At 39.3% G+C, this 15,795-nt stretch overlaps 2 protein-coding genes across 4 annotated transcripts in view; one reads left to right on the forward strand and one right to left on the reverse strand.

The window, feature by feature from the left end:
- casd1 (CAS1 domain containing 1) overlaps window positions 1–10,415 on the forward strand; it is a 77,448-nt gene extending 67,033 nt beyond the window's left edge. Inside the window, exons 16-18 of the mRNA XM_061982520.2 lie at window positions 6,938–7,015; window positions 7,097–7,189; window positions 9,806–10,415. Coding sequence (XP_061838504.2) covers window positions 6,938–7,015; window positions 7,097–7,189; window positions 9,806–10,075 — 441 coding nt within the window. The 3' untranslated portion in view covers window positions 10,076–10,415. The remainder of the gene's footprint in view (window positions 1–6,937; window positions 7,016–7,096; window positions 7,190–9,805) is intronic.
- A 421-nt stretch (window positions 10,416–10,836) lies between these two features.
- Window positions 10,837–15,795, reverse strand: part of sgce (sarcoglycan, epsilon) — a 35,944-nt gene continuing 30,985 nt past the window's right edge. Inside the window, exons 7-12 of one of the 3 annotated variants that reach the window (XM_061982522.2) lie at window positions 15,549–15,763; window positions 15,326–15,352; window positions 12,768–12,956; window positions 12,659–12,702; window positions 11,477–11,514; window positions 10,837–11,387 (exon numbers count right to left, since the gene is read on the reverse strand). In XM_061982522.2, coding sequence (XP_061838506.1) covers window positions 11,337–11,387; window positions 11,477–11,514; window positions 12,659–12,702; window positions 12,768–12,956; window positions 15,326–15,352; window positions 15,549–15,763 — 564 coding nt within the window. In that variant the 3' untranslated portion in view covers window positions 10,837–11,336. The remainder of the gene's footprint in view (window positions 11,388–11,476; window positions 11,515–12,658; window positions 12,703–12,767; window positions 12,957–15,325; window positions 15,353–15,548; window positions 15,764–15,795) is intronic. The other 2 variants (XM_061982523.2, XM_061982524.2) reach the window with 2 other exon arrangements.

Genomic DNA, 15,795 nt, shown 5'->3' on the forward strand with positions numbered 1-15,795 from the left:
CCTCCTCATGTGGCAAGAGTATGCAGACAGTATCTGGAGGATGAAGGAATTGACACAATTAAATGGCCCTCACGATCACCTGATCTAAACCCGATAGAACACCCCTGGGACATAATGTTTCGGTCCATCAGACGCCGCCAGGTTGCTCCTCAGACTTTACAGGAGCTCACTGATGCCCTTAGACAGATCTGGGAGGACATCCCACAAGACACCATCCGTCGTCTCAATAGGAACATGCCGCGACGTTGTCAAGCATGCATACAAGCACGTGGGGGCCACACAAGATATTGAAAAGAATTTTGAGTTGCAGAAATTTAATTTAGGCAAAATGGACGAGCCTGCCACATCATTTTTTCACTTTGATTTTTGGGGTGTCTATATACTGAGCCCTCTGTAGGCTGAAAACTTTTATTTCCATCAAAAGATGTGGCATCCTTTTGTTCCTGAGACATTAAACTGTCCATATCAGTATAGATATCCGACATTTTTTTTTCACCATTGAAATCTGATGCGTTTTCAAAGTGATCCTTTAATTTTTTTGAGCAATATATATATATATATATATGTGTGTGTGTGTCTGTGTGTGTGTGTGTGTGTGTGTGTGTGTGTGTGTGTGTGTGTGTGTGTGTGTGTGTGTGTGTGTGTGTGTGTGTGTGTGTGTGTGTGTCTGTGTGTGTACCTGTGTACCGTATTTTTCGGAGTATAATTCGCTCCGGAGTATAAGTCGCACCGACCGAAAATCCATAATAAAGAAGGAAACAAAACATATATAAGTCGCACTGGAGTATAAGTCGCATTTTTGGGGGAAATTTATTTGATAAAACCCAACACCAAGAATAGACATTTGAAAGACAATTTAAAATAAATAAAGAATAGTGAACAACAGGCTGAATAAGTGTACGTTATATGACTCATAAATAACCAACTGAGAACGTGCCTGGTATGTTAACGTAACATATGGTAAGAGTCATTCAAATAACTATAACATATAGAACATGCTATACGTTTACCAAACAATCTGTCACTCCTAATCACTAAATCCCATGAAATCTTATACGTAGTCTCTTACATGAATGAGCTAAATAATATTATTTGATATTTTACGGTAATGTGTTAATAATTTCACACACAAGTCGCTCCTGGCCAAACTATGAAAAAAACTGCGACTTATAGTCCGAAAAATACGATATATATATATATATATATATGTGTGTGTGTGTGTTTACCTGTGTACCGTATTTTTTGGAGTATAAGTCGCACCGGCCGAAAATCCATAATAAAGAAGAAGAAAAAACATAAGTCGCACTGGAGTATAAATGGCATTTTCTGGGAACATTTATTTGTAAACCCAACACCAAGAATAGACATTTGAAAGGCAATTTAAAATAATTAAAGAATAGTGAACAACAGGCTGAATAAGTTTACGTTATATGACGCATAAATAACCAACTGAGAACGTGCCTGGTATATTAACGTAACATATTATGCTAAGAGTCATTCAAATAACTATAACATATCGAACATGTTATACGTTTACCAAACAATCTGTCACTCCTAATCCCTAAATCCGATGAAATCTTATACGTCTAGTCTCTTACGTGAATGAGCTAAATAATGTTATTTGATATTTTACGGTTTTGTGTTAGTAATTTCACACATAAGTCGTTACTGAGTATTAGCTTTGAAGCTTCCATTAATGCCCTTTTAGCTTTCATTTCAGTACTGTTATTGCACTGGAGAATAATACAATCTGTTGATCGACTTGACATTCATTTGCATCACTGTACTCAGAAAGCAATGTGGTCTACATACAACACACAAAGACAAAGATATTTTTCAAAGGGCCAATTTATTTCAGGCCAGAACAAATTGACAAAACTATTTTAAATAGCTGCTACATAACATACATAAGTAACAAACGGCATAATAACAGCATAGCTGTAAACCTGGCTCCACCCAAGGAAGGCACACATGACATACACAAAGCCTAACCAGGCATTTTTTTTCCTTCAAGGAATTCGGAAATAAAATGTATTCAGGAGATCAACACTGTACTGAAGCCCAGAACACTCTACACATTTCCCCAGTTTTAGTTTAGAGATAAGAAAGATTGCCCTGGGCCACTAGGATCCCTCTTTATGTTTGTGAACTTTATAGTCTATACCAGTGGTTCTTAACCTTGTTGGAGGTACCGAACCCCACCAGTTTCAATTGCGCATTCAACAAACCCTTCTTTAGTGAAAAATAAAATGTTTTTTTTTTTTTCAAATTCACGAAAAAGTCATGTTTTTTTTATTGGTGCACAAAATGAACCATGCATGAACATCGCCTTGTTCAAAGAACAAAACCAACACAGTGCATGAACTCACAACAAATTACACACCTTACACACATGACCATGAATTGATTAACGTGGACCCCGACTTAAACAAGTTGAAAAACTTATTTGGGTGTTACCGTTTAGTGGTCAATTGTACGGAATATATACTGTACTGTGTAAACTGTACTGTGTATTCTCTTCCTTTGCAATCTGCTAGTAAAAGTTTCAATCGATCAATCAAAAAACCTGCAAATCAGATGGAAAATTAGAGGGAACATTGTTTGGGTTATCCATAATACACTGATAGGGAGAAGTTTTTATTTACACGGCTGTGCCTTTACCTCCGTGGCGGAGGCTCCGCCGAACCCCTGAAGCCGACTCACCGAACCCCTAGGGTTCGATCGAACCCAGGTTAAGAACCACTGGTCTATACATTTAGAGTGATGTGATAATCAAACACCCTAGAACAGGAGTGTCAAACTCAAATACAGAGTGGGCCAAATTTTAAAACTGAACAAAGCCGCGGGCCAAGGTTGAACAAATTAACCTTTTGATAGGGACCCAAACAAGTTTTGCATTGAATATTGAACAAGCAAGGCTTATATAACTTTATAGTGACATGCAAAATCAAGTTGCAAATAATAATAATAATAATAATTCAAAAATATCAATGGCATATCAAATACAATTTAAATAAAAATTGAATGTCTCTTTTCTATTTGCAGCCTTCTGAGGTAAATATCAACATCTACTTTTTCCACAGGCTAATAAATTTGAAAATAAAATAATGAATAAACCAACCATTCAGGACTTTAAACTGCTCAGTTTGCAACACACTGATCTAATCTGATGTGCCCAAGCAGATACCTGCCATCTTTTCTTGGATGCTAGTTCATTAATGTCGGGGCTCGGGCTTTGAGCTGAAGCAACCCTCATTATCGAACAAAGGTGTTCATCAGTCATAATATCTCGTATTCCATAGTCCTCGGGGTGTGCCTTACAGGCACTGCTTTTAACGTCCTCTACGAGCTGACGTCACGTCCGCCTTTCATCCTTTCTAACAACGTGCCTGCCCAGTCACATAATATGAGCGGCTCCTGTACGCACACTCACGTAAATGCAACGCATACTTCATTAACAGCGATACAGTTTACACTGAATGACCCTATAAGCAACTTTAACATTGTTAGAAATATACGCCACACTGTGAATCCACACCAAACAAGAATGACAAACACATTTTGGGAGAACATCCGCACAGTAACACAACATAAACACAACAGAACAAATACCCAGAACTCTTTGCAGCACTAGGTGTTGTGCCGGATAATGCACCCCCGGCGTAGAATGCACCCACTGACGGGAGTGTTATATCAACTAAAGCCCACACTTAAAGTTTCCACGTGCAAGATTGAATCTATTTAAAAAAGTTATTTAATAAGAAGCCAAAAGTGCAAAAACAATAATGTTTGTGTTGGAGGAGTTGTGAATGAATGAAATATGAAATCCGTGGTGTATTATCTGGCACAACACCTGGACGCTACAATATACACTCCCGCTACCTCCAAACCCCCCCCCCCCCACCCCACGTCCCGGAAGAGTTAGTGTTTTGTCATTCTTGTTTGGTGCGGATTCACAGTGTGGCGTATATTTGTAACAATGTTAAAGTTTTTTTATACTGGCACCCTCAGTGTAACCTGTATCGCTGAAGATCAAGTATGCATTCACTTCTGTGTGCGTGCTAAAGCCGCACATATTATGTAACTGAGCCAGCACTTGTTGGACTGGACGAAAAGGGGATGTTACAATTCTCGGGAGGGGCACTGAAATTTGGGAGTCTCCCGGGAGGGTTGGCAAGTATGAGAATTAGCGGTGTACCGTGGCACGGCCGCTGTATATGATAGGCGGGCCAGCTCTAGTGTTAATTTGATATCGTCTCACAGGCCAAGTGAAATTACACGGCGGGCCAACTTTGGCCTGCGGGCCAGAGTTTGACACCCATGCTCTAGAAGTTTAGAATTAAAGAGTATATAAGAGAATTGACATAGAGAGTGTACCTTCAGAGTTTGGAGTGTTTTCTTTAGCTCGTTTTCCATGTTTATGTACTCACTGTCCAGGTACTTGAAACATGTTTTCCGTGCCATTTGCTGTTTGACGCCGGTATCATGCTAATTAGCTGCCTGAAAGCGGGTGACTCCACTGTAGAAATAGCCTGCTTGTCTTCTAGCACAGTGGTCCCCAACCACCGATTTGTACTGGGCCGCACAAGAAATAAAAAAAAATAAAAAAAGTTTTTATTTTTTTATTTTATTATATCAACATAAAAAACACAATATATACATTATATATCAATATAGATCAATACAGTCTGCAGGGATACAGTCCGTAAGCACACATGATTGTATTTCTTTATGACAAAAAATAAAACATTTTGGGACAAATTTTCAAGCGTTGACCGGTCCGCAGCTACAAAAAGGTTGGGGACCATTGTTCTAGCACATACACTGCAAAGGCTCTATCAATGTTGTCCTGGCTAGCAGTCCCTCAGTTAAAATCCTTAGGTGGAGGTGAAGTGACATCGGAGTCTGTGTCTCTCTTTACTAGCTTTGTCGAAGCATGTTGCTTTTGTAGCTGTTTCAGCAGATTTGAATTGCTGTTTTGGGCAGTATTCCCGGGCACGGTCACTGCTGCTGCTCACTGCTCCCCTCACCTCCCAGGGGGTGATCAAGGGTGATGGGTCAAATGCAGAGAATAATTTCGCCACACCTAGTGTGTGTGTGACAATCATTGGCACTTTTAACTTTAAGTAGATGGGATCTTTAATCCAAGACACAACTTACATTTAACTAAAATGTTCTTTTCTTTGTGCTCGACAAAAGAAAAGGAGTGAGAATGTTAAGAAACTCGACTTCTGGCTTCGCCATGATGTCTTGTTAGTTATGAGAGTAGCGTATGTGCGTGTGTGTGTGTGTGTGGCCCTTTAAGATATGACAGCATGTGAGGTGAGTGACATCAGTGAGTGAGTGGGCGAGAGAGGTGAGGGAGCGTGTGCAGGTGCTCTAGCTTGGTGGAAGTTGCAACAAACCGCCGGCCTCGTCATTCACCCTCGAGTCCGGAGCTGAAAGACCCACTGCCGAGTAAAGTGAAGGTTGTTAGCCCCGAAGTACATAGGCCCTGGAGGAACGTCTCCCCTGCGCTCTTCGACTACGGTCTGGGAGCCCCCCGCCCCCAGCCACACAAAGCACGCCTTTTCTTGTCCTTGTGACACAGAAGGACGACACCGCAACGCTCCAATAAAACACACTCAGATCTTCTGTTTCTAGCCGATACTTCATAAAAATAACGTAAAATAACGCAGTAACGCATCATGTAGTAACAGTAACTGAGTTACTGAATATAAAAAATAACGCGTTAGATTACTAGTTACTAGAAACACACTGTCAGTAACTACAGTTGGTCGCTACATCTGTAAGTGCAAGTTAAAACTCTCCTATGCAAGGCGAAAACCGTTTATCAACAACACCCACAAACGCCGTCGGCTTCGCTGGGCCTGAGCTCATCTAAGATGGACTGATACAAAGTGGAAAAGGGTTCTGTGGTCTGACGAGTCCACATTTCAAATTGTTTTTGGAAACTGGACTCGTGTCCTCCAGACCAAAGAGGAAAAGAACCATCCGGATTGTTATAGGCGCAAAGTTGAAAAGCCAGCATCTGTGATGGTATGGGGGTGTATTAGTGCCCAAGACATGGGTAACTTACACATCTGTGAAGGCGCCATTAATGCTGAAAGGTACATACAGGTTTTGGAGCAACATATGTTGCCATCCAAGTAACGTTACTATATTTATTTCAGCAAGACAATGCCAAGACACGGTTACATCAACGTGGCTTCATAGTAAAAGAGTGCAGGTACTAGTGGCCTGCCTGTAGTCCAGACTTGTCTCCCATTGAAAATGTGTGGTGCATTATGAAGCCTAAAATACCACAACGGAGACCCCCGGACTGTTGAACAACTTAAGCTGTACATCAAGCAAGAATGGGAAATAATTCCAGCTGAGAAGCTTAAAAAATGTGTCTCCTCAGTTCCCAAACGTTTACTGAGTGTTGTTAAAAGGAAAGGCCATGTAACACAGTGGTGAACATGCCCTTTCCCAACTACTTTGGCACGTGTTGCAGCCCTGAAATTCTAAGTTAATAATTATTTGCAAAACAAAATAAAGTTTATGAGTTTGAACATCAAATATCTTGTCTTTGTAGTGCATTCAATCGAATTTGGGTTGAAAAGGATTTGCAAATCATTGTATTCCGTTTATATTTACATCTAACACAATTTCCCAACTCATATGAAAACAGGGTTTGTATATGTGTGTGTATATGTGTATGTATATTACATGTATGACTGTACTAAGAGCAATTTTTTGTTGAAAAGGCACATTCTTCCAAGTCTGTATTTAGGGATTTTTAACTTTATATTTGTAGTGTACATAAGTACAGTCAGATTTTGAATGATAATGACTGATTGCTAAAGTCTGCAGGATCCATCAGGAATGATCCTCCTCAATCTCTTCATGTCTTTTACAAAAGGAATCAAAGATTAAGAGTTGTTTTTATTTGCAGACATATTCTGTGTGGGCAAGCAAGTGCAAGAAGAAAAGCGAGTGCAACGAGATGCATCCATACGTTTCTGTGGTGCAGGTATTCTTCTTCATGGATCCTTTTGGAAACTCACTTCTTTCTTGTTCATTTCTAACAAGATGTGTGCTGTATCTTCCTCAGATCTTAGCCTTCATTCTCATTCGCAACATCCCAGGCTACGCTCGCTCAGTCTACAGCTCATTCTTTGCCTGGTTTGGCAAGATTTCCTTGGAGGTAAGACCACTTCAGTCAGACAACAAAACATCTCTCGCTCGTGTATGTAACTACGTATACTTACACGTAGATACATGTAAGCAACATGTAACTACATGTACTTACGTGTAGTTACATGTAACTAATATGTAGTTACATGTAGGGTTGTACAGTAATCGGGTACTAGTATAGTATCGCGGTACTAATGAATCAAAAACGGTACTATACTCTGTTTAAAAAGCACCGGTTCTGTCTATCTGTCTGCGATGAGGTGGTGACTTGTCCAGGGTGTACCCCGCTTACCGCCCGAATGCAACAACCCCCGCGACCCTGAAAGGGACAAGCGGTAGAAAATGAATGGATGGATAGGTTCCCAATTTTTTTTTTTTTTATGGGCATGACTGTGCGCTGTCACGTCATGACATTGCTGGGTTTACGAGCAGAGGAGCGTGTTCGGCAGCACACAATCACAGAGTACTTACAAACAGACACGGTGTGTAGACAGAAAAGGGAGAATGAACGCATTTTGGCCTAAAAACTGACGATAACGGTGAAGCTATAACACTATAACGCCCTCAGGAAGAGGTCCTTTAAGACATGGCTAGCTAGCATCCATCCGCAGTTGGCAGTGTTTTAGCTTTTAGCATGGTGAAGTGAAAGGTCTAACATGTAACTACATGTTAGTTACATGTAACTACATGTTAGACCTTTCACTTCACAGTGAAAGTGAAAGTCATTCCGTTCTTTGGTCGGAATGACTAGGCCGTTGATTACTTACAACTGGTCACTTTATTTATAATTTCCACAAGGCTGAACCGGACATCCACCATGTAAGTGTAAATACATGTACTCACTTGTAGTTACACGTAATAAGAATAAAAAAACGTGTACACTTACTTACTTGTACAAACCCCGTTTCCATATGAGTTGGGAAATTGTGTTAGATGTAAATATAAACGGAATACAATGATTTGCAAATCATTTTCAACCCATATTCAGTTGAATGTGCTACAAAAATAACATATTTGATGTTCAAACTGATAAACTTTTTTTTTTTTGCAAATAATCATTAACTTTAGAATTTGATGTCAGCAACACGTGACAAAGAAGTTGGGAAAGGTGGCAATAAATACTGATAAAGTTGAGGAATGCTCATCAAACACTTATTTGGAACATCCCACAGGTGAACAGGCACATTGGGAACAGGTGGGTGCCATGATTGGGTATAAAAGTAGATTCCATGAAATGCTCAGTCATTCACAAACAAGGATGGGGCGAGGGTCACCACTTTGTCAACAAATGCGTGAGCAAATTGTTGAACAGTTTAAGAAAAACCTTTCTCAACCAGCTATTGTAAGGAATTTAGGGATTTCACCATCTACGGTCCGTAATATCATCAAAGGGTTCAGAGAATCTCGAGAAAACACTGCACGTAAGCAGCTAAGCCCGTGACCTTTGATCCCTCAGGCTGTACTGCATCAACAAGCGACATCAGTGTGTAAAGGATATCACCACATGGGCTCAGGAACACTTCAGAAACCCACTGTCAGTAACTACAGTTGGTCGCTACATCTGTAAGTGCAAGTTAAAACTCTCCTATGCAAGGCGAAAACCGTTTATCAACAACACCCAGAAACGTCGGCTTCGCTGGGCCTGAGCTCATCTAAGATGGACTGATACAAAGTGGAAAATTGTTCTGTGGTCTGACGAGTCCACATATCAAATTGTTTTTGGATGTTGTGTCCTCCGGACCAAAGAGGAAAAGATCCATCCGGATTGTTATAGGCGCAAAGTTGAAAAGCCAGCATCTGTGATGGTACGGGGGTGTATTAGTACCCAAGACATGGGAAACTTACACATATGTGAAGGCACCATTAATGCTGAAAGGTACATACAGGTTTTGGAGCAACATATGTTGCCATCTAAACAACGTTACCATGGACACCCCTGCTTATTTCAGCAAGACTATGCCAAGCCACGTGTTACATCAACGTGTCTTCATAGTAAAAGAGTGTGGGTACTAGACTGGCCTGCCTGTAGTCCAGACCTGTCTCATTGAAAATGTGTGGCGCATTATGAAGCCTAAAATACCACAACGGAGACCCCCGGAGTGTTGAACAACTTAAGCTGTGCATCAAGCAAGAATGGGAAAGAATTCCACCTGAGAAGCTTAAAAAATGTGTCTCCTCAGTTCCCAAACGTTTACTGAGTGTTATTAAAAGTAAAGGCTATGTAACACAGTGGTGAACATGCCCTTTCCCCAACTAATTTGGCACGTGTTGCAGCCATGAAATTCTAAGTTAATTATTTGCAAATAAAAATAAAAGTTTATGAGTTTGAACATCAAATATCTTGTCTTTGTAGTGCATTCAATTGAATATGGGTTGAAAAGGATTTGCAAATCATTGTATTCAGTTTATATTTACATCTAACACAATTTCCCAACTCATATGGAAACGGGGGTTGTATATATATATATATTTATATATATATATATATATATATATATATATATATATATATATATATATATTTATTTATTTATATTTGAATAAAGCTGCAAACCAGTTATGGAGGTTCATAAAAATAGCTAACTAACGTTTTGCTGCCACCTGGCGGCCGATGGTGTCGTTGCAGCTGTTCATCTGTCAGTACCATATCTGGCTGGCGGCGGACACCAAGGGCATCCTGATCCTGATCCCGGGAAACCCTTCTCTAAACATCATGGTCAGCTCCTTCATCTTCGTGTGCGTAGCTCACGAGATCTCGCTCATCACTAACGACCTCGCCCAGGTGGTTATCCCCAAGGACACGGTGGCTCTGCTGAAAAGAATGGGGGCTGTGGGGGTCCTGGCGCTACTGGTCCAGATGATGACCAGAGACAGTTCGCTGGCGCATGGGACCTGATTAAAACCTGCTGACTCATTATTTAAGTGGTAGGAAAATGAGGAGGCTGCTGATGGACAACACGACTCGTCTGCCTGCTGTGATAGTCGCACACTGAAGAACTATTCCAAAACAAGTTTACATGAGCCATTAGTTCAAGCATTTCAAGACTTACAGCAGACTGAAGGATCAACACTCCGTCCACTTCACCTATCAGCTTCTGTTTGATGACCTTCAATACTTCAAATATGCAAACTCGCTCTGACATGACACATTTTGCTAACTTTTTGTGTGAGTAATCTGGTCCTGTGGTCATCTGCTGTCGCTCTGAAATTCTGTGTAATACATGTACAGTATTTAATTATTTAAAATGAAGCTATTTTATACTTTTATTTTGTAACTTTGGTGAATTGAAGACATTAGGTTTGACGATCGTAGAAGATGCACTTCACAAGTTAGCCACACGTAGCAAGACATGCACAGACTGGCACAACAAGAAACATTTGGCCCTGTCGCCTCCTACAGCACTTTTGACTCCATGTTAAGAAAGAAGTGCAGACCATTTTCTGCACTGAAGCAGCTTTTTATTAAGGAAATCAACTGATGCATTTTGTATTTCAACATTATTATTATTCCATGGATCACTTCCAGTCATCTCATCGTGGTACTTCATTGTTCATTTTGGTAGTGTAACAGCGACGACTATTTATATACTCTTTGAAAGATGTTACACAAGTAACCCTTTTTTTGGTGACGTCTTAAAAAATGTGAAAGTATCCATATTATTTATAAATCCCTTTTATTCTGCTGTACTGTACATAACATTGGTAAAAAAAAAAAATAACTTGATAAAATGTGCACTTTTGCCTTCTATTATGTGCAGATATTTATTCATTTAACAAACTAAGGGTGTTGAAAACGATTTAAATCCAAATTGCGGTTCTCACATATTCCTAAAATAATTGATTTCAGAAAAGGCCATGTCCACGCTTACTTGCTGTGCGTTTAGGTCAGGTTTCATTGATTTTTCTATCAACTACATTGCAAGAATGATTTGAATCGGCCGTTGAATCTAATCGTGAGTTGTAGGATTGACATCTCTAATAAACACCCTTCCAAAACAATTGTTATATGTGAACATTTAATGTTAAATGCTCTTTTCCCTGTGCAATGAAAGTGAAACTATGTAATATGTTCAGCAACCAAAGCACATGATATTGAAAAGTACCCTTTAAGACACTTTTTAAGCATGCAGACAAGAAGGAATTTTCATCAAACCAGATTACAAATTCAGTGCTTCGGCCACTTTTCTCTCTTCAGGAATACCATTTACCTAAAAACAACAAAGACAAAGAGTTATTTTGAAATGCTACAAACTCAAGTTTAGATGAAAGTAGACTTGAAATAGATTCCAGCTCCTACCTCCAACCTTCTAAATGTGGACATGACATAGTTATCTCCTTTGTTAGCGGTGAAAAGAAAGAGGAGCATGTTAGTGCATCATGCACACCACACGAGGACGCACTCGAGGCATTGTAAGCACATGGCTCTGAATATTAGTAGTGCCAATCATTGTTAGAGAGATGTGTGCAGAGTGGTGTCTACAAAGAGAGGCGCCATGTTTGCTACCAAAGACATCCATGCCCGGATACAATAGCTGTCGTTTTGAATAATAAATATTATTATTACCAAAACTACTCCAGCTCATAAACTTAGAATAAAAAATGCTTTTATTTTGCGGCCGTATTTGACGCACTCTGCTGCTACGTTCCTGCAGTGTTTGATGACCAGCAGGCACCCGACGGTGCAGTAAACGTAAAAAAATACACAGAAGGATCAACAAACGCTTCATGAGCTGTGGACCAACAATCACGGGTTGTGACTTTTGTGTGAAGTAGTGTATATGAAGTGGTCTATTTGTAATCTCTGTATGTGTCACTCATCTATTTTCTAACACACATCAATAAGTGTACTTTTGTCATTATTTCCCATATTTCTGCACAATAACTCAGATATGGTAACACTGGCGAGCACCGGAGAATACGGAGTGATTTTTGGTCCACAACTGATTTGGCTTTATTCATTACTGACGTACTTATGTTTTGTATTTTTGATATTTCCAGTACATTTTATTTCTATCATTACACCCAAAATGGTTTATTTTACTCTTCAATGTCCGTCTATTTGTGTTTGACTTTCTCTTCTGCTGAATTGCATTATTTTAGTATTAGTCTGTTTTTGTCAAACCATCTCTTTAATGCAGGAGTTTCTTCTGTTATTTGTGTGTTCTCTGCTGGCACAAGACGCTGTGATGGGTGGCAAACCTTCACTACCTTTTACACCAACTAGGAGGCGCCGCAAACACAAAGTTGGTAGCGGTTATGGCGCCCTGTCGTCACATGACTGCCTTTTGACCAGTCATTGAGCCTGAAACCCAATACTGGGAATTTTTGTACTCTGGCTGCAATGACAAGTAGAACCCTAATTGGAGGCAGGTATGTTCACAGACCTCATGGTTGCTGCTGTAGGATAAAAAGTTGGCCATACTGTGAATATTAGTAGCGACAGGTAGAACCCTAATTGGAGGCAGGTACGTTCACACACCTGATGGCTGCTGTTGCGGGATAGTGATCTGGTTGTGCAGGTTCCTGCAGTGGGAAAGACACATGAGGTCGCATCGGGACACTTGAATGTGGTGGCGAGCGCTACTCACGTCTGCGTCTGCATGAGTGGCATGCTGGTGGTCTCGTAGTTGTCGGGATGGATGGGCGGCACCACCTCGCCGCTGACGGGGTTGAAGACGGGCAGCGTGGAGAGCGGCCAGGAGATTTCTCGGTTCTTGGCCATGCTGCGCATCTCTTTGGTGGACTTTTGGATGGAGCTGTGGTGCACCAGCTGAATGCTGCATTACATTCATTGTGTTTAGGTCAAAGGTCATTCACTTCTGAAAGCAGTATGGTATATCATCTGTCGGGTGCACTTAATAACAGAGTAAATGTATTCCCTTTTAAGGGATTATAATTGAATAGAAGCACACAAATATATGGCACTTTACTCATACAGATAATAAATACAGGTTTAACAATAAAAATAATTGGTTTTTTTTTAATAATTCAAACTGGTTAAGTTATGACAAATAGTTGTGAAAGGGGAACTGCACATTTTGAGGGGGAATTTTGCCTATCGTTCACAATCTTTTGAAAAACATGACAGATGGATTTTTTTAATGCATTCTAAATATTAAATGCAATCAAGTCAGTTTACAATGTTTGACTTTCTATAGGAGCCGTTCAATTCTGCCTATAAAGTGCTTAAACAACATGCAACACCTCCTTTAAGATTGTATATACATGATTGTAGGTGTATCTGTCATGTAGTAACATTTATAATATTTAATATTTACGATTTTTTGATCATTTTAAGCAATTACTTCTTCTTCTTTTTTTTTAACATCCCTGAATATTACTATATATCACTAGGATACATCACTATATATCTAGGATGTTCATATATACACATTTACATGAAGAACGACTCGCCAAGAAAGGGAGGTGGAACCAAGCATCTTTTCCTGTCATTCCCGCCAGTTCCAGGTCCTAAATGGCTGTCAAAGTGTCCAAACTTGTCGGATTATATCTTTTATGTTATTATCTACTGTCCAGATCATGATTTATGATCTAGAATAAACGTACAGGGAGCAAGGAAGGGAGGAAGTAGGAGACCACTCCATGATGTCAACATAGTGAGACATAGGACGAGACCACGTCGCCACTATAAATAGTTTGTCTGCGTTAGGGCTTATAATAACAATATGATTAATATTTGTTAAGATTTATAATAATAAGACTAATAACGTGTTAATATTTATAATAACATCACTAATACTTGATAATTTTTATAATAATAGTATTAGTACTTGTTAATATTTACAATAACAATATCACTAATACTTGTTAATATTTATAACAATATCACTAATACTTGTTAACATTTATAATAACAATAGTATTAGTACTTGTTAATATTTGTAATAACAATATGACTAATACGTGTTACTTATAATAAGAATATGACTAATACTTGTTAATATTTATAATAACATGTAATAACAGTATAACTAATACTTGTTAATATTTATAATAATATCACTAATACGTGGTAATATGTATAATAACAATATCACTAATACTTGTTAATATTCAAGTCACCAAATGTAAATGAAGTATTGTTGGCGCTTTTTGAATGGTTATTTAATAATAATAATACCTGGGATTTATATAGCGCTTTTCTAAGTACCCAAAGTCGCTTTACATGTAGAACCCATCATTCATTCACGCCTGGTGGTGGTAAGCTACTTTCATAGCCACTGACGGAAGCGTGGCTGCAATTTGCGCCAACGGCCCCTCCGATCACCATTCATCATTCAATTTACCGGGGGCAAAGGGTGAAGTGTCCCGCCCAAGGACATAACGGCAGCGATTTTTGGATGGTAAGAGGCGAGGAGCGAATCTGCAACCCTCAGGTTTCTGGCACGGTTGCTCTACCCACTACGCCATGCCGCCCCAATTTATTTGATATATATAATTTATGTATCCGATTTATGGGCGGAATAGAGGACCTCCCATTGGCTATGCTGTAAGCAGACTTTTATTTACATGTATTTAATATTTAGAATGCATTAATCCGTCCGTTCACAATAACGAATGTAAAGGATAGGCAATATTTCAAAAAAAAAGTGCAGTTCCCCTTCAATGTACAAATGTATGCATACACTGAAAAGTATATTAAACACAACATTTTAATTCATGTAAATTAGTTTAACAATTACAAACTCAAATGTTTATTGAAATCTAAATCAAATTATATATATATATATAATTTGTAAATACAATTATTTTATTTATTTATTTAAATTAGTTTAATAATTAAAAACCCCAAAATTTTAAAAACAGATCAAATATTAAATATTCAACTACATACACACAAAATATAATTTGTTCAGACTTACAATAACTTTGGACCGTATATTGCATATATGTACAAATATGTATGTATAAATAGGGAAATAATTGAATAAAAAATGTATTCATTGTACTGAGAAAATAGGTTTAAATATGATATTCCTTGAAAAAACATGTGCATAACTAAAATATTATTTAGAGGTCAATGTCTTACATTTTGGAGCAGCTCATGAGAGATGAACATGAATGAGATGAAAAAAGCAAGATGGAGGACAAAAAAAGCAGCAGACAGGAGAGATGAAAGACTTACGCTGATGTTTGCATGTTTCTTTTTTGCCTAAAAACAAAACAAAGATGGCTGAATTAATACTAATAGCAACTACAATGGCCTGTCAAAGGTGAAATGACCACATAAGGACGATGAAGAGCCATCGCCATGGCAACGCTCCACAGGTGCATGGTGATGGAAAGCTGCAGTAGCGGTCCAGATTAGTCGTCTAGTCTTTGCACGCCAATAAAAAAGACACACTTACACCCCTTCCCTTCGGCAGCACATGCTGTAGCCCAGAATGAAGAGGAGAGCGAGCGCCACCACCGCGGGGACAGCCAGCGTGACCATGAAGTCGGTGAAGTAGTCCCGGCTCTTCAGGTACTCGGACGGCGGCTTGTAATCCCCAAACTCGGCCAGGATACCAGGACCTGCTTCAGGGCGAGTGATGTAGACTGGGACTACTTTGTTGATGTCCACCTAAACAAGATAGAGGCGTTCAAAGAGTCCAA

The sequence above is a fragment of the Nerophis lumbriciformis genome, linkage group LG21 (assembly GCF_033978685.3).
Source record: "Nerophis lumbriciformis linkage group LG21, RoL_Nlum_v2.1, whole genome shotgun sequence".
Taxonomy (NCBI): Eukaryota; Metazoa; Chordata; class Actinopteri; order Syngnathiformes; family Syngnathidae; genus Nerophis; species Nerophis lumbriciformis.